General features: G+C 33.4%; 1 protein-coding gene across 1 annotated transcript in view; it reads right to left on the bottom strand.

Annotated features, from left to right (window-relative positions):
* wun (wunen) overlaps positions 1 to 17,361 on the bottom strand; it is a 207,394-nt gene that overhangs the window by 109,923 nt on the left and 80,110 nt on the right. The window contains exons 3-4 of the mRNA XM_017899586.1: positions 14,205 to 14,444; positions 13,307 to 13,506 (exon numbers count right to left, since the gene is read on the bottom strand). Of these exons, the coding sequence (XP_017755075.1) occupies positions 13,307 to 13,506; positions 14,205 to 14,444 (440 nt within the window). The remainder of the gene's footprint in view (positions 1 to 13,306; positions 13,507 to 14,204; positions 14,445 to 17,361) is intronic.

Consider the following 17,361-nt stretch of genomic DNA (forward strand, 5'->3'; position numbering starts at 1 on the left):
AACCAGGCTAAAGTATTTATAAATAAATTCTACATCCGTCGATTCATGATTCATACATATAAAGCACACGAACCATGCTTCACCATGATTTGCCTGCAACATTAGTCACAATCTCTGATGCAACATTTCCCCTTATCGACTCTCGATAATTACCCAATTCATACTCAATGAACGCATCCCCATTCAAATTTTACACAAACACAAAACACCCTTTCAAACCCTAAAAATTTGCTATACTAGAGTTTTAACATTCTTTATAAGATATATAGTATCATACCGTGTAAAACTAGTAAATTTAACCCTTTCGTTACAATGGCGTCGCCACAGAGTCTCTCCCGTAGTACGCGTGCGCAGTTCTTTACCATAGGAACCCAAGTTTTTGAAAAGAAAAGAAAAAGAAAAAGAAAAAGAAAAAGAAAAAGAAAAAGAAAAAGGAAGAGAAAGAGAAAAAGAAAGAAAAAGAGAAAGAAAAAGAAAAAGAAAAAGAAAGAAAAAGAAAAAGAAAAAGAAAGAAACAGAAAAAGAAAGAGAAAGAAAAAGAAAAAGAAAAAGAAAGAAAAAGAAAAAGAAAAAGAAAGAGAAAGAGGAAGAAAAAGAAAAAGAAAAAAAAAGCCGGTCATCGCAATAGCGCTTGCAATTCTTTGCGAAGAGAGCTAAAGCTAAGCTAAGAGAGCTAAAGAATGGAAGCACTTGTCTTAATTTTTGGCGCCATTTTTGTGGCCGCTGACTGTAGTCACCCGTCGTATATAGGTGGCGCCTCAATGTCGGTGACTCTAGTCACCCGTAGTAGCGAGAGGATTAATTTCTCAAATTATTTTCAACGTATGTAGGATAATAGGGTTTGGGAGTGAGCGCAAGGGAACACTTGGGTCTACCTGGCTGATGATGCACAATAAACAGTAGCCTCGTGTTCAGATCGAATGTTCAGGATGATATCTGGAGTGCACGTGGAAGAACAAGTGACCGTGTGCAAGGATTGCATGGACAGGATGTTTACGAGTGATCGAGAAAGGAAGCCTGCGTGTGAAAGAAGAGAGACTGCTAGGTTTAAATAAGGGTACAAGGGCTGTCTTGAGACAGTGCTTTTCGGAGTTCTTAGCGAGAGTTGGCGTGAGAGTGTCGGTCGGTTTTGTAATCATAGATCAGTTATCAGTCTAGCCTTTTAATTTATACTTTACTCCTAGTCTCATTTAGCTCGTAATAAATATAGGACTGGAATGAACATGACAGCGCCGAGTGCGGTAGACGAATGGAAGTTAGTTTATGAGTGCGGTGTTTGTTTGAAGTACCTGGTCCACCGAGATTGCGGGGAAAGAGGCATGATTGGGAAGGAAAGCCTGAGCGTGAAAAAAGGACAGAATGAATGGTTTAAATACGGGTGCAAGGGCTCAGGCGAGTCAGAGTGTGTAAGAAGTCCAAGTCAGTGTAACAGTTCAGTTTAAGACAGTCCATCAGTCAGTCGACGAATGTCCAAAGTCTAAGAGTTTGCAGTCAAAGACAGTGTGTCAAAGTCTAAAGTCAGTTTAAGAAAGATCAGAAGAGCGTGCCCATAGCGAATCTCTCTTTTCTCATAGACAGCAGCCGTCATTCTATTTATAAGCTTATTTTATTCTATTAAGAAGCCAACAATACTATCTTCAGTCAATCCACCCAAAATCCGACCCTACATATAACCATGTGTTTATAACGATTAATTCTTTCCCTGCTTAACCCTTTGACTGCCACGCCGAAATCACATGTTTCGCTCAGGACGCCATGGGAGTGCACCACTAGATGCAAGATTTGTTCTAATACTTTTTTGATTGATGTTCTAATAAAAATTTTTAATTGGTCAATGAGACACTTTCTGTTTCAAAGTATCTTCTAATTAGCGGTTATATTCAAAATGCACTAGCTGTCAATTTTCATTCAATTTTTACCAATTGTAGTTTTACAAGTAGTTCAAGCACTCCGGTCACCAATGACCACCGTGGCGTCATAGAAGAAACCATGGCCGATCATATATGACCAACGTGGCAGTCAAAGTGTTAAGAAAGATCAGAAAAGCGTGCCCATACCGAATCTCTCTTGTTTCATAGCCAGCCGCCGTCATTCTATTTATAAGCTTATTTTATTCTATTAAGAAGCCAACAATATTAAGTCAATCCACCCAAAATCCGATCCTATATAAATATATATTACTTTAGAATAAAATAACATCTCTTATTCTTTACAGTGCCAATCAAACAGTATCCTACTTATATCAAACGTATTTCGTTGCCTTCAGTGTATTCCAGCTGCTAACTGCAGGGACCAGGGTCCTATCGACAAAGCAGATGAGCATATGAAAATCTAAAATGTGAACTAAAAATCTGAAAATCTAAACTGTCCATCTCCGTCTCCACCAGCCTTGTGAAATAATCTAATGGCCGTCATTTCCTCGAACGATGGCAATCGTTAATTCAAAGAGAAATTCCGCCTCTGGAAATTACGCTCGCGCCAACTGATATCATGTTCCTTAATTGTACCGTATTCAGTTCCTATAGTTAGGGCTACATGCTTCCATACTGACGACACTACCACGGTATGCGAACGATTGCGCTCTTAAATTCGCGCTACGTAGACTCATGTGCATGTACAGGGTGTCAACGAGAGATGACTCGCTAATTCGCAGGCCTGTGCTAACCGATGGATCGAGGCTTCTCAGTCGGAACGAGCTCAATCGACGGAGGACCGCGAATCAACTCTTTTCGATTAAACTGCGCTGCTTCGCCTAGGCAATGTACAAATTGATTGGGACAACACGTCGTGAAACTAGCCGAGTGTCAGGTCAGGGCGAATGTCTCGACTTGCTGTCAGAAGGAACTGTGGCTGTGAGTGGTCCAGAGCGAAGTGTCGGGTGACGAGGATCTATACTTCGTTCAACGAGGACTGGCAGGAGATATAAGCACCTACTGTGCGTTCGAGAAAAGGAGGCACAGCGTGTTAACCACTTGCGCTACGATTTAACTTTCGGTATACACGTCGCTGGTGGCTTTGGAACAAAAGCATCTCGACGTGCGTGGCACGTCTTTATAGCGCAAGGGGTTAACCCTTTCGCTACGGCAGGCGTCAAAGATGGAAACATTACGTCTCACGCGTAGAACGCAGCGAGGTGTCAAAGATGGAAACATTACGATCGTGCATTCTTTAGCATTCGGTCTTTTGACGCAAATCTTTTGAAGAAAACAGGAAAAGGAAAATCTGACCATCGCAATAAGACTTGCAATTCTTTATAGTGGAGAGCTAAGAGGAACGGTAGTATTTGCTTTAATTTTATAGTTTTATAGTCACCCGTGCTGTGTAGATGGCGTCTCGTGCACGGTGACTATAGTCACCCGTAGTAGCGAAAGGGTTAACATCCTCACGGCTAGTTAACACCGCTGACACTACCTTGATCACAGATGATTGATCGCTATTGGCCGAAAACGGTGATCGATGATCTTCGTCGTAATCTAACCTAACCTAACCTAATCTAACCGATGATCTTCGTCACCGTTCTCGGCCAATAGCGGCCATTGTTGCATCCTCAGGACTGAATGTCTTATTTACTTGTTAGCTTCCCTTGACTCGTGGACACTTATCACCTGATCACCACTTGGGGTAACCTTAGCAAGGATCAATAAATCACCCTTGAGATGGTGAGCGTAGATCACCACCACCTAAAGACGTCGAAGCTAATACACACACTCAACATTATTCATAACCAATAAGAAGACATTATTTACATATCCACCACTTACATTTCACACCAACCAATTAGAACACATACGAATTTATAAAACCACCGAGACAAGAGTCGAATGGGGAGTGTAGCGTCCTACGGTATCGAATCTCTTCGATTTCCAAGAACGCTTATCACGCGCCAAATTAATATTGCGTGACTAGTTGTGATAATAAGGATCCAGAATGTGTGTGGTCAAAAGAGAGTGTTTATTTACAGAAAAGCGTAGAATAGTTATAATGTAGACGTTAACGGAGTACCGTTTCGAACACGCGTTTGTATGTGTAATTTAGATGTTTTAAGGATCGGTGCCGAAGACGAACTGACTTCTCGATTTTGCTCTATGTCCTGTCTCGTCGTGTTCGGTCCGGAGTTTTCTCTAGTTTAGTTCTGATTGGGTAAAATAGATGTCGGTGGTGGAAAGGTAAAGAGTTTTAATTGGACAGAGGGTGTGACATAAGGACCTTTGGCGAAGGCGTAGGAAACTGTCAAGGAGCCGATTTCTGATGGTCAATGACGTGATTTATAAGTGCCGTCCGTCCGTCGCTTGTTGGGTCTGTCACAAGTGAGTCCTATCTGTCGCGTCTGGTTTCTAGTAAAATTCCTAATTTTGCTTTACCTTTATGAGCTTAATCCGCTAGAACGGCGTTGAGGCACATCGAACCTCTGGAATTGCAGTCGCATTATAAAATATAAAATAAACCGTTAGGTCTGGCAAAAGTGCAAGCCCTAGAATAAAATTATGTTATAAACTCGCTCTACGGGACGGAACAGGGAGTTCTCCTTCAAATCCAAAGAACTCGATACAAACCATCACGATGAAGGAGTTCTACCTTATATTTAAAGAAGTCAACGCAAACCATCACTACCAAGGAATTTTCCCTCAAATTTAAAGCAGTCGAGATAGGCCCATGACGATCGACTCAGCGCCAGAGACAGTCGCGCATTAGAACTCTTTAGTTCAACCCTAACTAAGTCTACCTCAATTAATTTAGAGTAAACCGCATCCCTGCAATATCGTCGCATTCGCATAATGGGCCTTACAACCCCGCGAAACTCCGAATGTGAGAATTGCAGTATCTGGAACGCAATAGTCTGTGATGAAGGGAGTGTCAGCGAAATTAATCAGCCATGAGGATGTAAACACGCCGTGCCTTCTTTTCCCGAACGCGCAGTACATGCGCAGGACGCGAAATCAAAACAGGACTGGAACACCTTCTCTAGAACCCTGCACCTAAGAAAAGAAGCTGGACTCGTATGCAAGGGCCCTTAGCAAGGATTCTTCGTTATTGGTCCCTGAAGATCGACTTCTGGCAGTCATTCAGCTGTAACCATAGCAATAATCACGTGATCGTTTTGTTTATAAAACGAGAAGAAAAAATAAGACTTTTCGATTTTCGGCTTAGTTCTCGAGAAAATTGAATTTGAAAATCCGCTACGTAAGTATGCTGTTAAGGCTAAACTGCGGATTTTTAAATTTGATTTTCTCGAGAACTAAGCCAGAAATCTAAAAATTTTATTTCATATTTTCTTCTTATTTTTTCATGGCGAATCACATCCTGTCAGCTTTTGCTTACTATTCGCCCGAATTCTATAGCCAAATACGACAATAGCTATATATTAATCAAGGTATTTGATGAATATGACACCATATTGCAGTAAGTTCAAAAAATACCAAAAATTTCTAAAATAAAAATTCCTTCAATCTTTCTTTCATGTAAAACAACTCCATATTCAAAAATGACCCCCTCCCTCTTCCCAAAAAAGGATATTACCACCTACATGCAAACAAAATATCGAATAATTAATAGAAATTGGAAATAATTTTTAAATGTACGCTACTGCGAGTATTCAAATTGCTTTTCAAATTCGAAAATACGACAGAAATCACGATAAGTCTTAGAAATCAAAAGGATAGTATACAATAACCTCAAAAAAAAAGATGTAGCCAACTACATGCAACCAAAATATCGAATAATTAATAGAAATAGGAAATAATTTTTAAGCGTACGCTACTGCCAGTATTGAAATTGCTTTTGAAATTCGAAAATACAACAGAAATCTCGATTATTCTTAGAAATGAAAACAATAATATACAATAACCTCAAAAAAAAGATGTAGGCAACTACATGCAACCAAAATATCGAATAATTAATAGAAATAGGAAATAATTTTTAAGAGTACGCTACTGCGAGTATTCAAACTGCTTTTCGAATTCAAAAATATTATAGAAATTACGATAATTCTTAGGAATCAAAACGATAGTATACAATAACCTCAAAAAAAGATGTAACCAAAATATCGAATAATTAATAGAAATAGGAAATAATTTTTAAGCGTACGCTACTGCGAGTATTCAAATTGCTTTTCAAATTCGAAAATACGACAGAAATCACGATAATTCTTAGAATCCAAAACGATAGTATACAATAATAACGAATACCTTTCTTGATCCACGTATCTCGTCCAGAGATTTCCAAAAAGATTTCACGAACGACACCTCGTGCACAAATATCCCATGGAGAAAAACCATGGGATTGGATATAAAAGTACACCATAAGACACTAACGAATGTCAGAAAACAAGTAATAACTGTCACGGTAGAAATATCGCGTACGCTTTTGGAGAATAATCACCTGAACTGATTACCATCCTCTGATTACCATCCGCCCTGATGGCCCCAGCGCTTTCTCGACAGGGAATGGTTACAGGGACGAAGACAAAGCGAAAAGAAAGGCTGGAAATTATTTCAGTGAGATAACGAAAGGTTTTTATGCAGAAGAATTTGATAAATGACCGGGAAGATGGAGCATGGTCGCGCGTAATGACGGCCATTATGCAGCAAGTTAACGAGAAAGGTAAACATATTGCAACATACACCATGGTCCCAAGATATCCCAGCGTTCGCTTAGCCTCCACAGGATGTAATTTAATTAGAAAATTATAGCGACGGGGAACCGCAATGATTTCATTTTCTGTTATTATTATAAATCGCGCATAGCAAAATATTTTAACGCGATTAAATTTGTAACTCTTAAAATCTGGCATGTAAGAAATTATTAAGTAACGAGATTGGCATTCATGAATATGAAAGCTTACGAAACTGTTTCGTATAATACGATATATTTCCAAAATTTGGTTTAGGTTAGGAATGATTTCATTTTCTGTTATTATTATAAATCGTACATAGCAAAATATTTTAACGAGATTAAATTTGTAATTCTTAAAAGCTGGTATGTAAGAAATTATTAAATATGATTTTCTGTTATTATTATAAATCGCGCATAGCAAAATATTTTAACGCGATTAAATTTGTAACTCTTAAAAGCAAGTATGTAAGAAATTATTAAATAACGAGATTGGTATTCATGAATGTGAAAGCTTACGAAACTGTTTCGTATAATACGATATATTTTCAAAATTTGGTTTAGGTTAGGTTCGAATGCTTCTTTTTTCTTTTTCTTTTGAAATTAATATTTAAAGATTAATCAAGTATTTCGGAATTAAAGTTTCTTTAATACTGTTGGACCTTGATTTTTATCTGAAATTTTAATTTTTCAATTTTATGATCTTTAATGACCTTAATTAACCTTGTCAAATTTTATTATTTAAATATCTTGGAAACAAATTTATTCCTTAATTTCCGTTTTTTATTTTCAAATTTGAATTTGAAATTATTCATTAAAATTTGAAGATTAGGTTATTTTGAACCATGATTTTTATCTGAAATCTTTAATTTTTAATTTTATAATCTTTAATGACCATAATTAACCTTGTCAAATTTTATTATTTAAATACCTTAAAAACAAATTTATTCCTTAATTTCTGTTTTTTATTTTCAAATTTGAATTTGAAGTTGTTCATTGAAATTTGAAGATTAGGTTATTTTTAGAAACTACATTCTCTTTAATATCATTGGGCGCTGATTTCTATTTTAAATTCCTTTTTGTTAATTTAAGATTTTACCAAATTTGAAGTGGAAAAATTATTTTGATACTGGAAAGTAAATTTGAGAAACTTTACTACATTTTATTATTTAAATATAAATTTAATGAATTTTCAACAAATCTTTCTGATCATTTTTTTTACCTGTGATAGCTGCTATGTTATGGGGCCCATGAGGACCGTTCTTATCACACGTACCTAAGCCTGCCACTGGTTTCAAGTAATTAGTTTTTGCATAGATGTACGTGGAGAGATTTCATGAAGATCAATTTTGCTTTTTAAATGAAAATATATCTCGTTTAATGCATCAATAGTATACGACTCGAATTATCAGCAAAAAAATATTAATTTATATAAATAAATTAGATACAAAAAAGCGTCATACAGGGTAGTGTAATTAGTTTTTCTGTAGATGGATACAGAAAGTGTGTGAAGGTTGATTACGTTTTTTAAATGGAATCAGACGCCATCTTTTAATACTATAATTATCAAACGAGTCAAGATATTTTAGTTCTACAGTTACTGAAAACGTGCAGATACTCTTGGCAACGTTGATGTTAATTAATAACGATAAAAAATTATTACAAAAACAATGAATATCATTTATGGACAAGGTGATTATACAGGGTGTCCTACAATAAACAGATGCACCATTTAATATAACTATTAAACACTGAACGTAGAATTTTTAATATAATTATTAATTATTAATAATTAAATATTAGTTCTATTTAGTTATATTTAATATAACTAAAAACACTTCGAATTTCTTACGTAAAATATCACTATGACACTGGAAATTTTGAACCTTTAATTTTTCAAACTTACTCCAACATTATTTCAGAGCCACTTCATGATTTTCAAATACAGTGCTGTATTTTTATTTTGGTACTATGGAAAAGCAGGGAAGAACAAGTCTGGTATATGTTTTTAAAATGACCTTGAGGTAATCCAAGGTTGCAAACACGAACGAGCTTTTGTGGCAGAGAATTAATGTCCAGCATGTAATATCAAAGATCAACAAAATTTAACATTTGATTTAAAAAATATAATATGACTTTGGAATGACCTTGAAAAATTATAGTTAAACAATTTGGTTATATTGTCCAATTGTTTATTGCTTGGCAACTAAATTGAACAGTACTTGCGACAAGTTCTTTACCACGAGACACCCTGTATATACCTATTTAGCTTCATCGTACGACTTCAATTATTATCATTTATCTATAGTGTATTTAACTATACATTGCAGATCATTAGCTACAGCGTTCACACTAACCCTAACTAACACTAAATTAAACAATTTGGTTATATTGTCCCATTGTTTATTATTTGGTAACCAAATCGAACAGCACTTGCCCCGAGACACCCTGTATATACCTATTTAGCTTCATCGTACGACTTCAATTATTATCATTTATCTATAGTGTATTTAACTATACACTGCAGATCAATAGCTACAGCGTTGACACTAACCCTACACCACAGTCTAGACCGTTTTTACAGTTTTAATTAAAACTTCAGCATTCGACGTTATCGTTTCCGTCACTCGACCTCACGACTCTTCTCACGATATACAGGGTGACTCGTAAGAACGATTTCGAACTAGGAAACATAATTACAGTAGAACGTGGATTTTTCGAATTAACTGAATAAGAAAACCGGTGTGAAGAAAGAAAATTTGGAATATAAATTAATATAAATTAATATAAATCAATATAAATTAACCAGAAATTAAAAATTTGTCGATTATAAATGTTTCTTCTGGACCAGTATGACATAACCTCTATCATAAGCCTTCTTTAAAAATTCGTAGAATATGATTGGAAGAAGGTAGCCGTGCAAATTTTTCACACGTTTTACATTCAACCTTGAGCTACTCGTAAAAAAATTGAGATAAAAAATATCACAATAGAAATGCCCGAAAAAAAATTTTGAATTAATCATCTGCAAAATGGAGCGGATCTCGATGGTAGACAGGATACAGCGCGGGGGAAAAGTTTGCAAAGGACGAAAAAATGTGGCGAGTAAAGGCAAACAATGTGGCTATGCACTGACCACGGTTAACAAATTTAGAGCTTCAAACAAGTTTAAAGAAAAATCACAAAGTTGAAGATGATAGAATAAGGCAAATCGTTTCTAAGAAACAATTTTTCTGAAAATTTTCCGAATTTTTAGCTTCCCAATCAGTGGTCAGTGCTACAGCCATGTGTCTTGGACACGTGCTCCAAAAATTTCATAGTGATTCGAACTTCGGTTCTTTTGTTATGCTGTTCATCATGATCAAAAGTGGTGCTCGAGAAAATTAAGGTTAAACAATTTCGGGCTAGCAGTAGAAAGGGTAGTGATGCGAGCTTTTCGAAATTCAAATTGGAATTTTCTGCACTTGACGTAGCAAAAGATGGAGAATTTTTTAAGACAATAAAAAAATCGATTTTTTGAAAATACATATTGGTTTGTCGCTTTAAGTATGAACACCTATATAGCTCCTATTCCATTATGACGTTGTACTTATTATACATAATGCAATACTCGATCACTATATTCGAATAATCGCGCATTCCCATAATCAAAATTCGCATGATCATTTCATTGTCGACTACAAATTATTTGATTTAATTAAAATAAACGTATAAAAATTAACACTGTATATATCAATTCTATGTACATCATTGAATAAAAGAAAACGCAGATTCCATTTAAAAAAATAAAAATAACATTCAACGTGTTCAACTACAGAAAAATTAGGTTACATTATCTTACAGTGACAAGCAAAACTGAACAAAAAAATATTGTATTAGTGTAAAAGAATTAAAGTCAACGTTGTTTATTATTTGCTTCTTATCATAGTGCATATAACAAATTTTCAAAATTATTTAAATGTATTATATCTTGCCTGCAATAATAAAAATTCGTGGACCATAATTTTATACTTATACAAAATAGATCTGATTTAAATAAAACATTGTGGGTATGTACAGTAATGAGCAAAGATAATACATATATATTCTTTTTAAGTATTTTAACTTGAGTTTAACTTTTTCACGAGTACGGTCGTACAAATATGCAAATCGAAAAATTTGTGAAAACAATATTGTGTAAACAATATGACACACACAGTAAGAAGAAAATTCGAAGATTATAACAGTAAAATTAGAAAATAATTCGACGAGATATACGATATTTACGTTATATTACATTTATCGCAGATACAGGTCGTGGTGGCGCTAGTGAGTTAAATGAAAAATAACTTAAGTCTGCCGAAATACTCGTGAAAGGATTAAGGAATGAAATTTTGGTCCAAAGATAGTTTCCCGAAATGCAAACTCGAAAATAATTAGAGACAGAAAAGGAAGCTTTTAATAAATATTAATCGATATATTAACACTAATTATTAACTATTATAGATTAAATTTATTAACTTATTTATTAACACCTACTAAACCTTCAGATATTTGAATACAAATTCTACATTCAATGTTATCACTTTGACCACTTGACTTCTCGATTTTTCTTTTAATATACGATATTAAATAATATTAATTAATTGATATTAATTAATATACGATATGATGTAATAGTATCAGGAATATAATTTTCCAATATCTTCGTTTATTCCATTTTCTTTGACGTTATCCTTTCTCCATTTTTCCATCTATCTGCCATTTTATCAATCATGATGGTTTAGCGTTAGAAGAAAATATTTTAAATAGTTTATTTTATTCATTAATTAATTATTAATTAATTAATTAATATTTTGGGAACCGATTTTTGAAACACAGTTTCATCCCTTAGATCCAAATCACAGTGACTAAAGAAAAACCACGTATGTATTAATTTTCTCCGCTGTTCTATTCTACAAAGTTTCATTCAAATCATTCTTGTTCTACTATGAAATTGCAGTTTTGCAATTTTTATTATTACTATCAAAGAGAAATTCGTGTTAATAATTTAAACAACTGACATCATGTTCTACGACAGTGAACAAGGAATTGGCAATGTTGATTTTAAGCATCTTACCATTATTTAACCCATTAACTGCTAAATTTCATTTTTTTGTAATTTTTGGCCGGATAAGTTATATATATATATGCACAAAAGGTTGTGTAACGGTATACTTATATTCAAATTATGTTTCGTTTTGAAAATATTTGATATTTTTGAAAAAGTCCCAAAATGGGTATCGTTATAAAATGATCGATAAAATCATTTCAATAAAAAACAAAAGACTGAGTAAGTAACAAATCGTTACTATAACCTCTAAATTACATATTTATGTACGGTATTTCATTATAATATAAAAACCAAACCAAAAATATAATGCTTCAAATATGACAATTCTGTTCCGTTCAACTTGCACACGAATTTCAAATTTCTTCGCTTGTTGTATAGAAACGAAGCACAGAATACACACTTTTTGCTACATACAATATTGACTGATATATATAGAGTAAAACTAAACTGTCAGGCGTACCAAATATATTTTTGGCGCCGAGTGGTGTACGTAAAATTCCAAAATCCCCAAATGGGGATCGTGGCAGCTAATGGGTTAATAAATTCTTCCCCAACATCTATTTTAAAATTCACTATTTATTGTTGACTATTTATTTATTTTTGAATCGGTATACTGAATTCTGAAAATTTATTTTATCTAAAAAAAAAAGTTACGATTTCAATTCCTTACAAAATGGATAGTTCTCAGAAGCATAAGGAGAAAGTAAGTATTCAGAATTTCGAAAGTTTCAAAAGTTTCGAGGGTTTTGAGACCTCGCAAAGTTTCACATTCGAATCTCGCGAATCTAGAAATTAGCTCACGACCCATCCCTAACTAAAACAAATATTTTCTCCCGTTATAAAGAAAGACAAAACCAACTGCTTTAAGTTCTTTCGTTACATTCTGCACTAGAACTGGTGAAATACAAATTATAAAAAAAAGATTAATTAACTTAAATTTCAATTAATTTTGAAAAGTGATTTCCTGCATAGTACCTCTAAAGAGGTCAAAATAACTCGGATATTTTTCAAATATTTTATTTTTGCAATTTCTGACAAAATTAATATCGAATTTTATTTAGGTAGGAGCATAATCATCTATAATTATTTGTCTTCCTCCTAATGCTACCATTCTTATCTTCGATGCATTTAGTTTCTCGTTATATGTTGGTTATCCTAGTGTTAGCGATATTATACATATGTCGTCAAATATTAATAAAGAATCGATAAGATATCGACTAATCGACAATCCCATCTTCTTTATTACTATTCTAACCTTATAAACATATACGAGGCTCCTATAACACGATGCTCCAAATCTCCAAATGGGGATCGTGGCAGCTAATGGGTTAATACTTTCTTCGACAATTTTTGTTCGGTTTTGTTAGTCAAGAGCGAGACCATTCAAGAGCTAAACATTTTGGTACAGCGAGTGGTTGACGAGTAATTTATCGGTGGAAATTGGACACCGTGTATTCGCTGACCTGTACCTCGACGGACTAATTAACTTGTCAGATCCAAGGCGAACGAAAGTTGCTCGATCTTTATTGCAGTTTTAAACATCCGTTTCCGCGCTGTCGAACAAAAGGGTCACAGATTTCGCGCAGTACAAAAAGAAATATTTACCTGAGCTCCTTCAGAAGCCTGGCCGAGATGTTCTCGGTGCACGAGTAGTCCATGATGTACCTGTGATGGTTCTCGATCAGGCTACAATTGACGTTTGGCACACAGAGAGTCATGAAATGGGGTCTCAGCCGGCCGATCGTGTACTTGGCGATATCGGTTATGAGAACAGTGACAGCTGCCCCAAAACCGAATACGGTGATCTGAAAATTGAGAAAAACGTGAATGCGAGAGATCGTAAGAATTATGGACAGGAACACGTCGCACGTTTGCTTAAAAGGTTAAAAAGACGCAACTCTGTGCTACAGACTTCAATAATATCCAATGCATCAAACTACAGGTAACCCTCCTATAACACGGTAGATAGGTTCCTAGAAAATGCCGTGCTGTATGAAACCGTGTTGCACGAGACCCAGAGCCAGTACAAAAAGGGGGGTTACGTTCCGAAAACTTATTAAAAACAAATTTTTTTTTAATTCTACATAAACAACTTAATTTTTATTAAAAATATAGATGTATGTACAACACAACAAAAAAGAAACAAAAATATTATTTTAATTTAACGCAACTTTAATTTAATAAATTTCTTCGTCGTCACTGCTCAGTATAATCAACCGAGAACGTTTTTTCGGTGGAATGATATCGCCTTCGCTTTCAGAACATTTTTCTTCGTTTAAAGTTCTTGCATCTTCTTTCCTCTTAAAAAAATCTGTAATTTCACTTTGCCTGCTGGTTCTTACCAGGTCATTGTAAATTTCTCGGTACAGAGGTAAACAGTTTTGCAGCTCCCTTTTGAATTTTCGACTTCTTTCAGCGGAAGGGTCTGCATTTGAGAAAAATGACTCGAGATTTTCAGCTGAGCTTAGGCCTTCTTGTAATTTTTTAATGTTAAATTATTAACTGCGCAATCTTCATCGGTGCTAGTGTCCTCGGAATCGATTTGATTTACAGCTTCAGATGCCATTTCCATCAAATCCGCTTCGTCGAGTTCTTCTTCCACTAATAAATCTCGAACGTCCTCGATAGCCATATCCACAAAACCTTCGCCTCCGATTGATTTAGCAAGTTCTAATATGCCACCAATTTCATTTTCTGACGATTCACGCACGTTTCCTATTTCAACCGAAGAGAGCCATATCTTCTTCCAACACGTGTTATAGGATGTCGTGTTGTAGGAGTGTTCCCGTAATTTATGAATAGTGTTATAGTGAAACCGTGTTGTAGAAGAGCTACCTGTACTCTATTGTTCTCTCGTGAGATCACGTCTTGAATATATCTCCACGATATGGTCTCCTGATCTTATTAAATATAAAATTAGCATAGAAAGAATTCGACATAAATTTCTGAGGTTTGCAGCTTATAAATCCGAGCACAGAATGGACTTTACCGATCACGATTATGGACCAATCTTAAAAAGACTAAACCTGAAATCTGAAGCTCGTAGGACGATTTCGGATCTACTATTCTTGTTAGATAGAATTGACGGACACGTATTTTTATAAGTACAGTAACAAACGAACAGATATATATATATTTAATGATATGAGACGGTAAATAATATAAGTACAGTATTTCTCTCTCTCTCTCTCTCTCTCTCTCTCTCTCTCTCTCTCTCTCTCTCTTTACGCACTATTCAGTAACACGGTTAATTCGCGACTGGAGCACGAGACAAGTAACGCCTTCAGCCTAACGATACCCCTAACGATCTTCGTTATTGGTTGCTCACGCGTTATAGCCGGGAATTTTGAATTCCTGTGACCCACAATTCTTATTTAAATTAATTAATGACGTCATTAACCGTTCCGCGCTACTTTCCTCTATCAACTTTTATTCGCCTGCTAGATCACTGAGATCGTAACGATCATTCCTGTCTTGCAAATATACTTGCAACTACGCCAATACCGACCCTGTAGACCGAATTTGCGAACTTGCAGAAAGGACCAGTTTCGAGCTAGATTTCTTCACTGCATCGGTTAATTCATTTCATAAACTGTTGTCTAAATATGTCTAAATTATGCTGTCTCTTCTTCATTCGCATTTGATATGTAACGTTCTTTATATGAACCGTTCACTGCAATCGATTAATTTCACTTTTTGAAAAATCTTAAATATTAAATATAAAATGAGTATAGTAAGTGCTTTGACACTTAAATCTAAGATTTTTCAGAAAGTGGAGTTAATCGATTTGTGTAGTGAACGGCTCATATGTAATGTCCTTTGTATAGAACTTGTTAAATCTACAAATGTACACTAATGGGGCTACTCGTTAATTATATATAAATAAATAAATAAATAAATGAATAAATAAATTCGAAATTGTAAATACAGTTTATTTTGACAGAGGTGGAAGTCCTATTTTCGTTGTTTCGAGAAAATTAAGGGCTAGTATATTTGTCAATTAAAAAATATAGGTTAATTATCAGGTCAAGTCAGGCAATGTTTCTACTAATTTATCAATATGTGATTTAACTATATAAATTTCTTTTAGGCTTTTAATTTTAATTTTAATTTAATTAAAATAATGTATATATAATATATAATAAATTAATTTTAATTTTAATTTAATTAAAATAATATGAACTGATATGGCTGTATATGGACTTACACCACTTTCATAATTAGTCAATTGTAAAAGTCACTTAATTTTCATTTTGAAAAATTAAAAATATCACTTAAAATACATTTCGTATAAACCTAATTTTCTTTTGCTAAAAAATCACGTCTAAATTGAAACCCTTTTCACTCAAAAATTTCGATAATTATTTAACACATTAATATTAATATAATATTAAATATATACAATATATATAATAATAACAATGATACGATAATATGTTAATAATAATAATTTAACATATTAGTGAATATATTTTATTTAAAGTATCATTGAATATTTGAAAATTATTTCATTTTAAATATTATCAGATGTATAAAATTGATTGTATTTAATATATTACTAAATTTATGAGATCTCTTTAACATTTAAAGTATTATTGCATTTACTTTACTTAATTATTAATTATTAATAATAATAATAACAACAATGATACAATAATATCTTAATAATAATAATTTAATGTATTAGTAAATACATTTTATTTAAAGTATCATTAAGTATTCGAAAATTATTTCATTTTAAATATTACCAGATGTATAAAATTGATTGTATTTAATATATTACCAAGTTTATGAGATCTTTTTAACGCTTAAACTATTATTTTATTTTAACTGTGCTATTGTGAAAACCCAGTTGGAATTTTCAAATCTGAATCACCTAAGTAAGTATTCCACTTCGCTTTTAACCATACTTATCTAGTAATTATTACTGTTCTTGGATTTTGAACTACAATAATTGATCTAGAGTAGGCAACACTGGCATAATTATTTTGCATACTGTAATTAACCAAGGAGATTAACGTAAAAAGTAAAAATAAACAATATGATACTTTAAAAAGTAATTAATAATAATATCACACGCTATTATAAATTTTTAATTTGAAAGCAACGTATTTTTTCTTATATTTAATAGCATACGAATTTTTAGAGATAAATTTATAATTAAATTTTCAGTATAAACAAGTCTGTAATTACGAAAGTAAATTAATGAAATTAAATTATAATCGAAACAAGGGTTTGCAATTTTATTTTCAGTGTAAATCGTATATCAGTCACGGTTGTCAATATCATAACACAGGTTTAATTTAAGTTAATACGATATAACGATCGCTTATTGATTTTTATTACTCTTCAATTTTCGTAAATTAATACATTAAACGTAATTGGCGACGTTATAACTTACATTTTCGATGCAGATTAACGCATTAATCATTTACCGTTCTTCATTACTGTCAAACGTATTAGCATATTATTTCGTTTCACATAAAATATGGGAAGGTAATGCAACAGAAAGTAATTAATTCCCAAAAAGTATTCAAGTGCTTTATTTAGTTTTTAAAATTAATTAATATTTTGTATAATATACAGCTTCTAAAATGAATTAATATTTGATTTAATATTTAGCTTTTAAATTAAATTAATATTTTATTTAATATTTAATT

The sequence above is a fragment of the Eufriesea mexicana genome, unplaced genomic scaffold (assembly GCF_001483705.2).
Source record: "Eufriesea mexicana isolate 0111107269 unplaced genomic scaffold, ASM148370v2 scaffold953, whole genome shotgun sequence".
In the NCBI taxonomy this organism is placed as follows: Eukaryota; Metazoa; Arthropoda; class Insecta; order Hymenoptera; family Apidae; genus Eufriesea; species Eufriesea mexicana.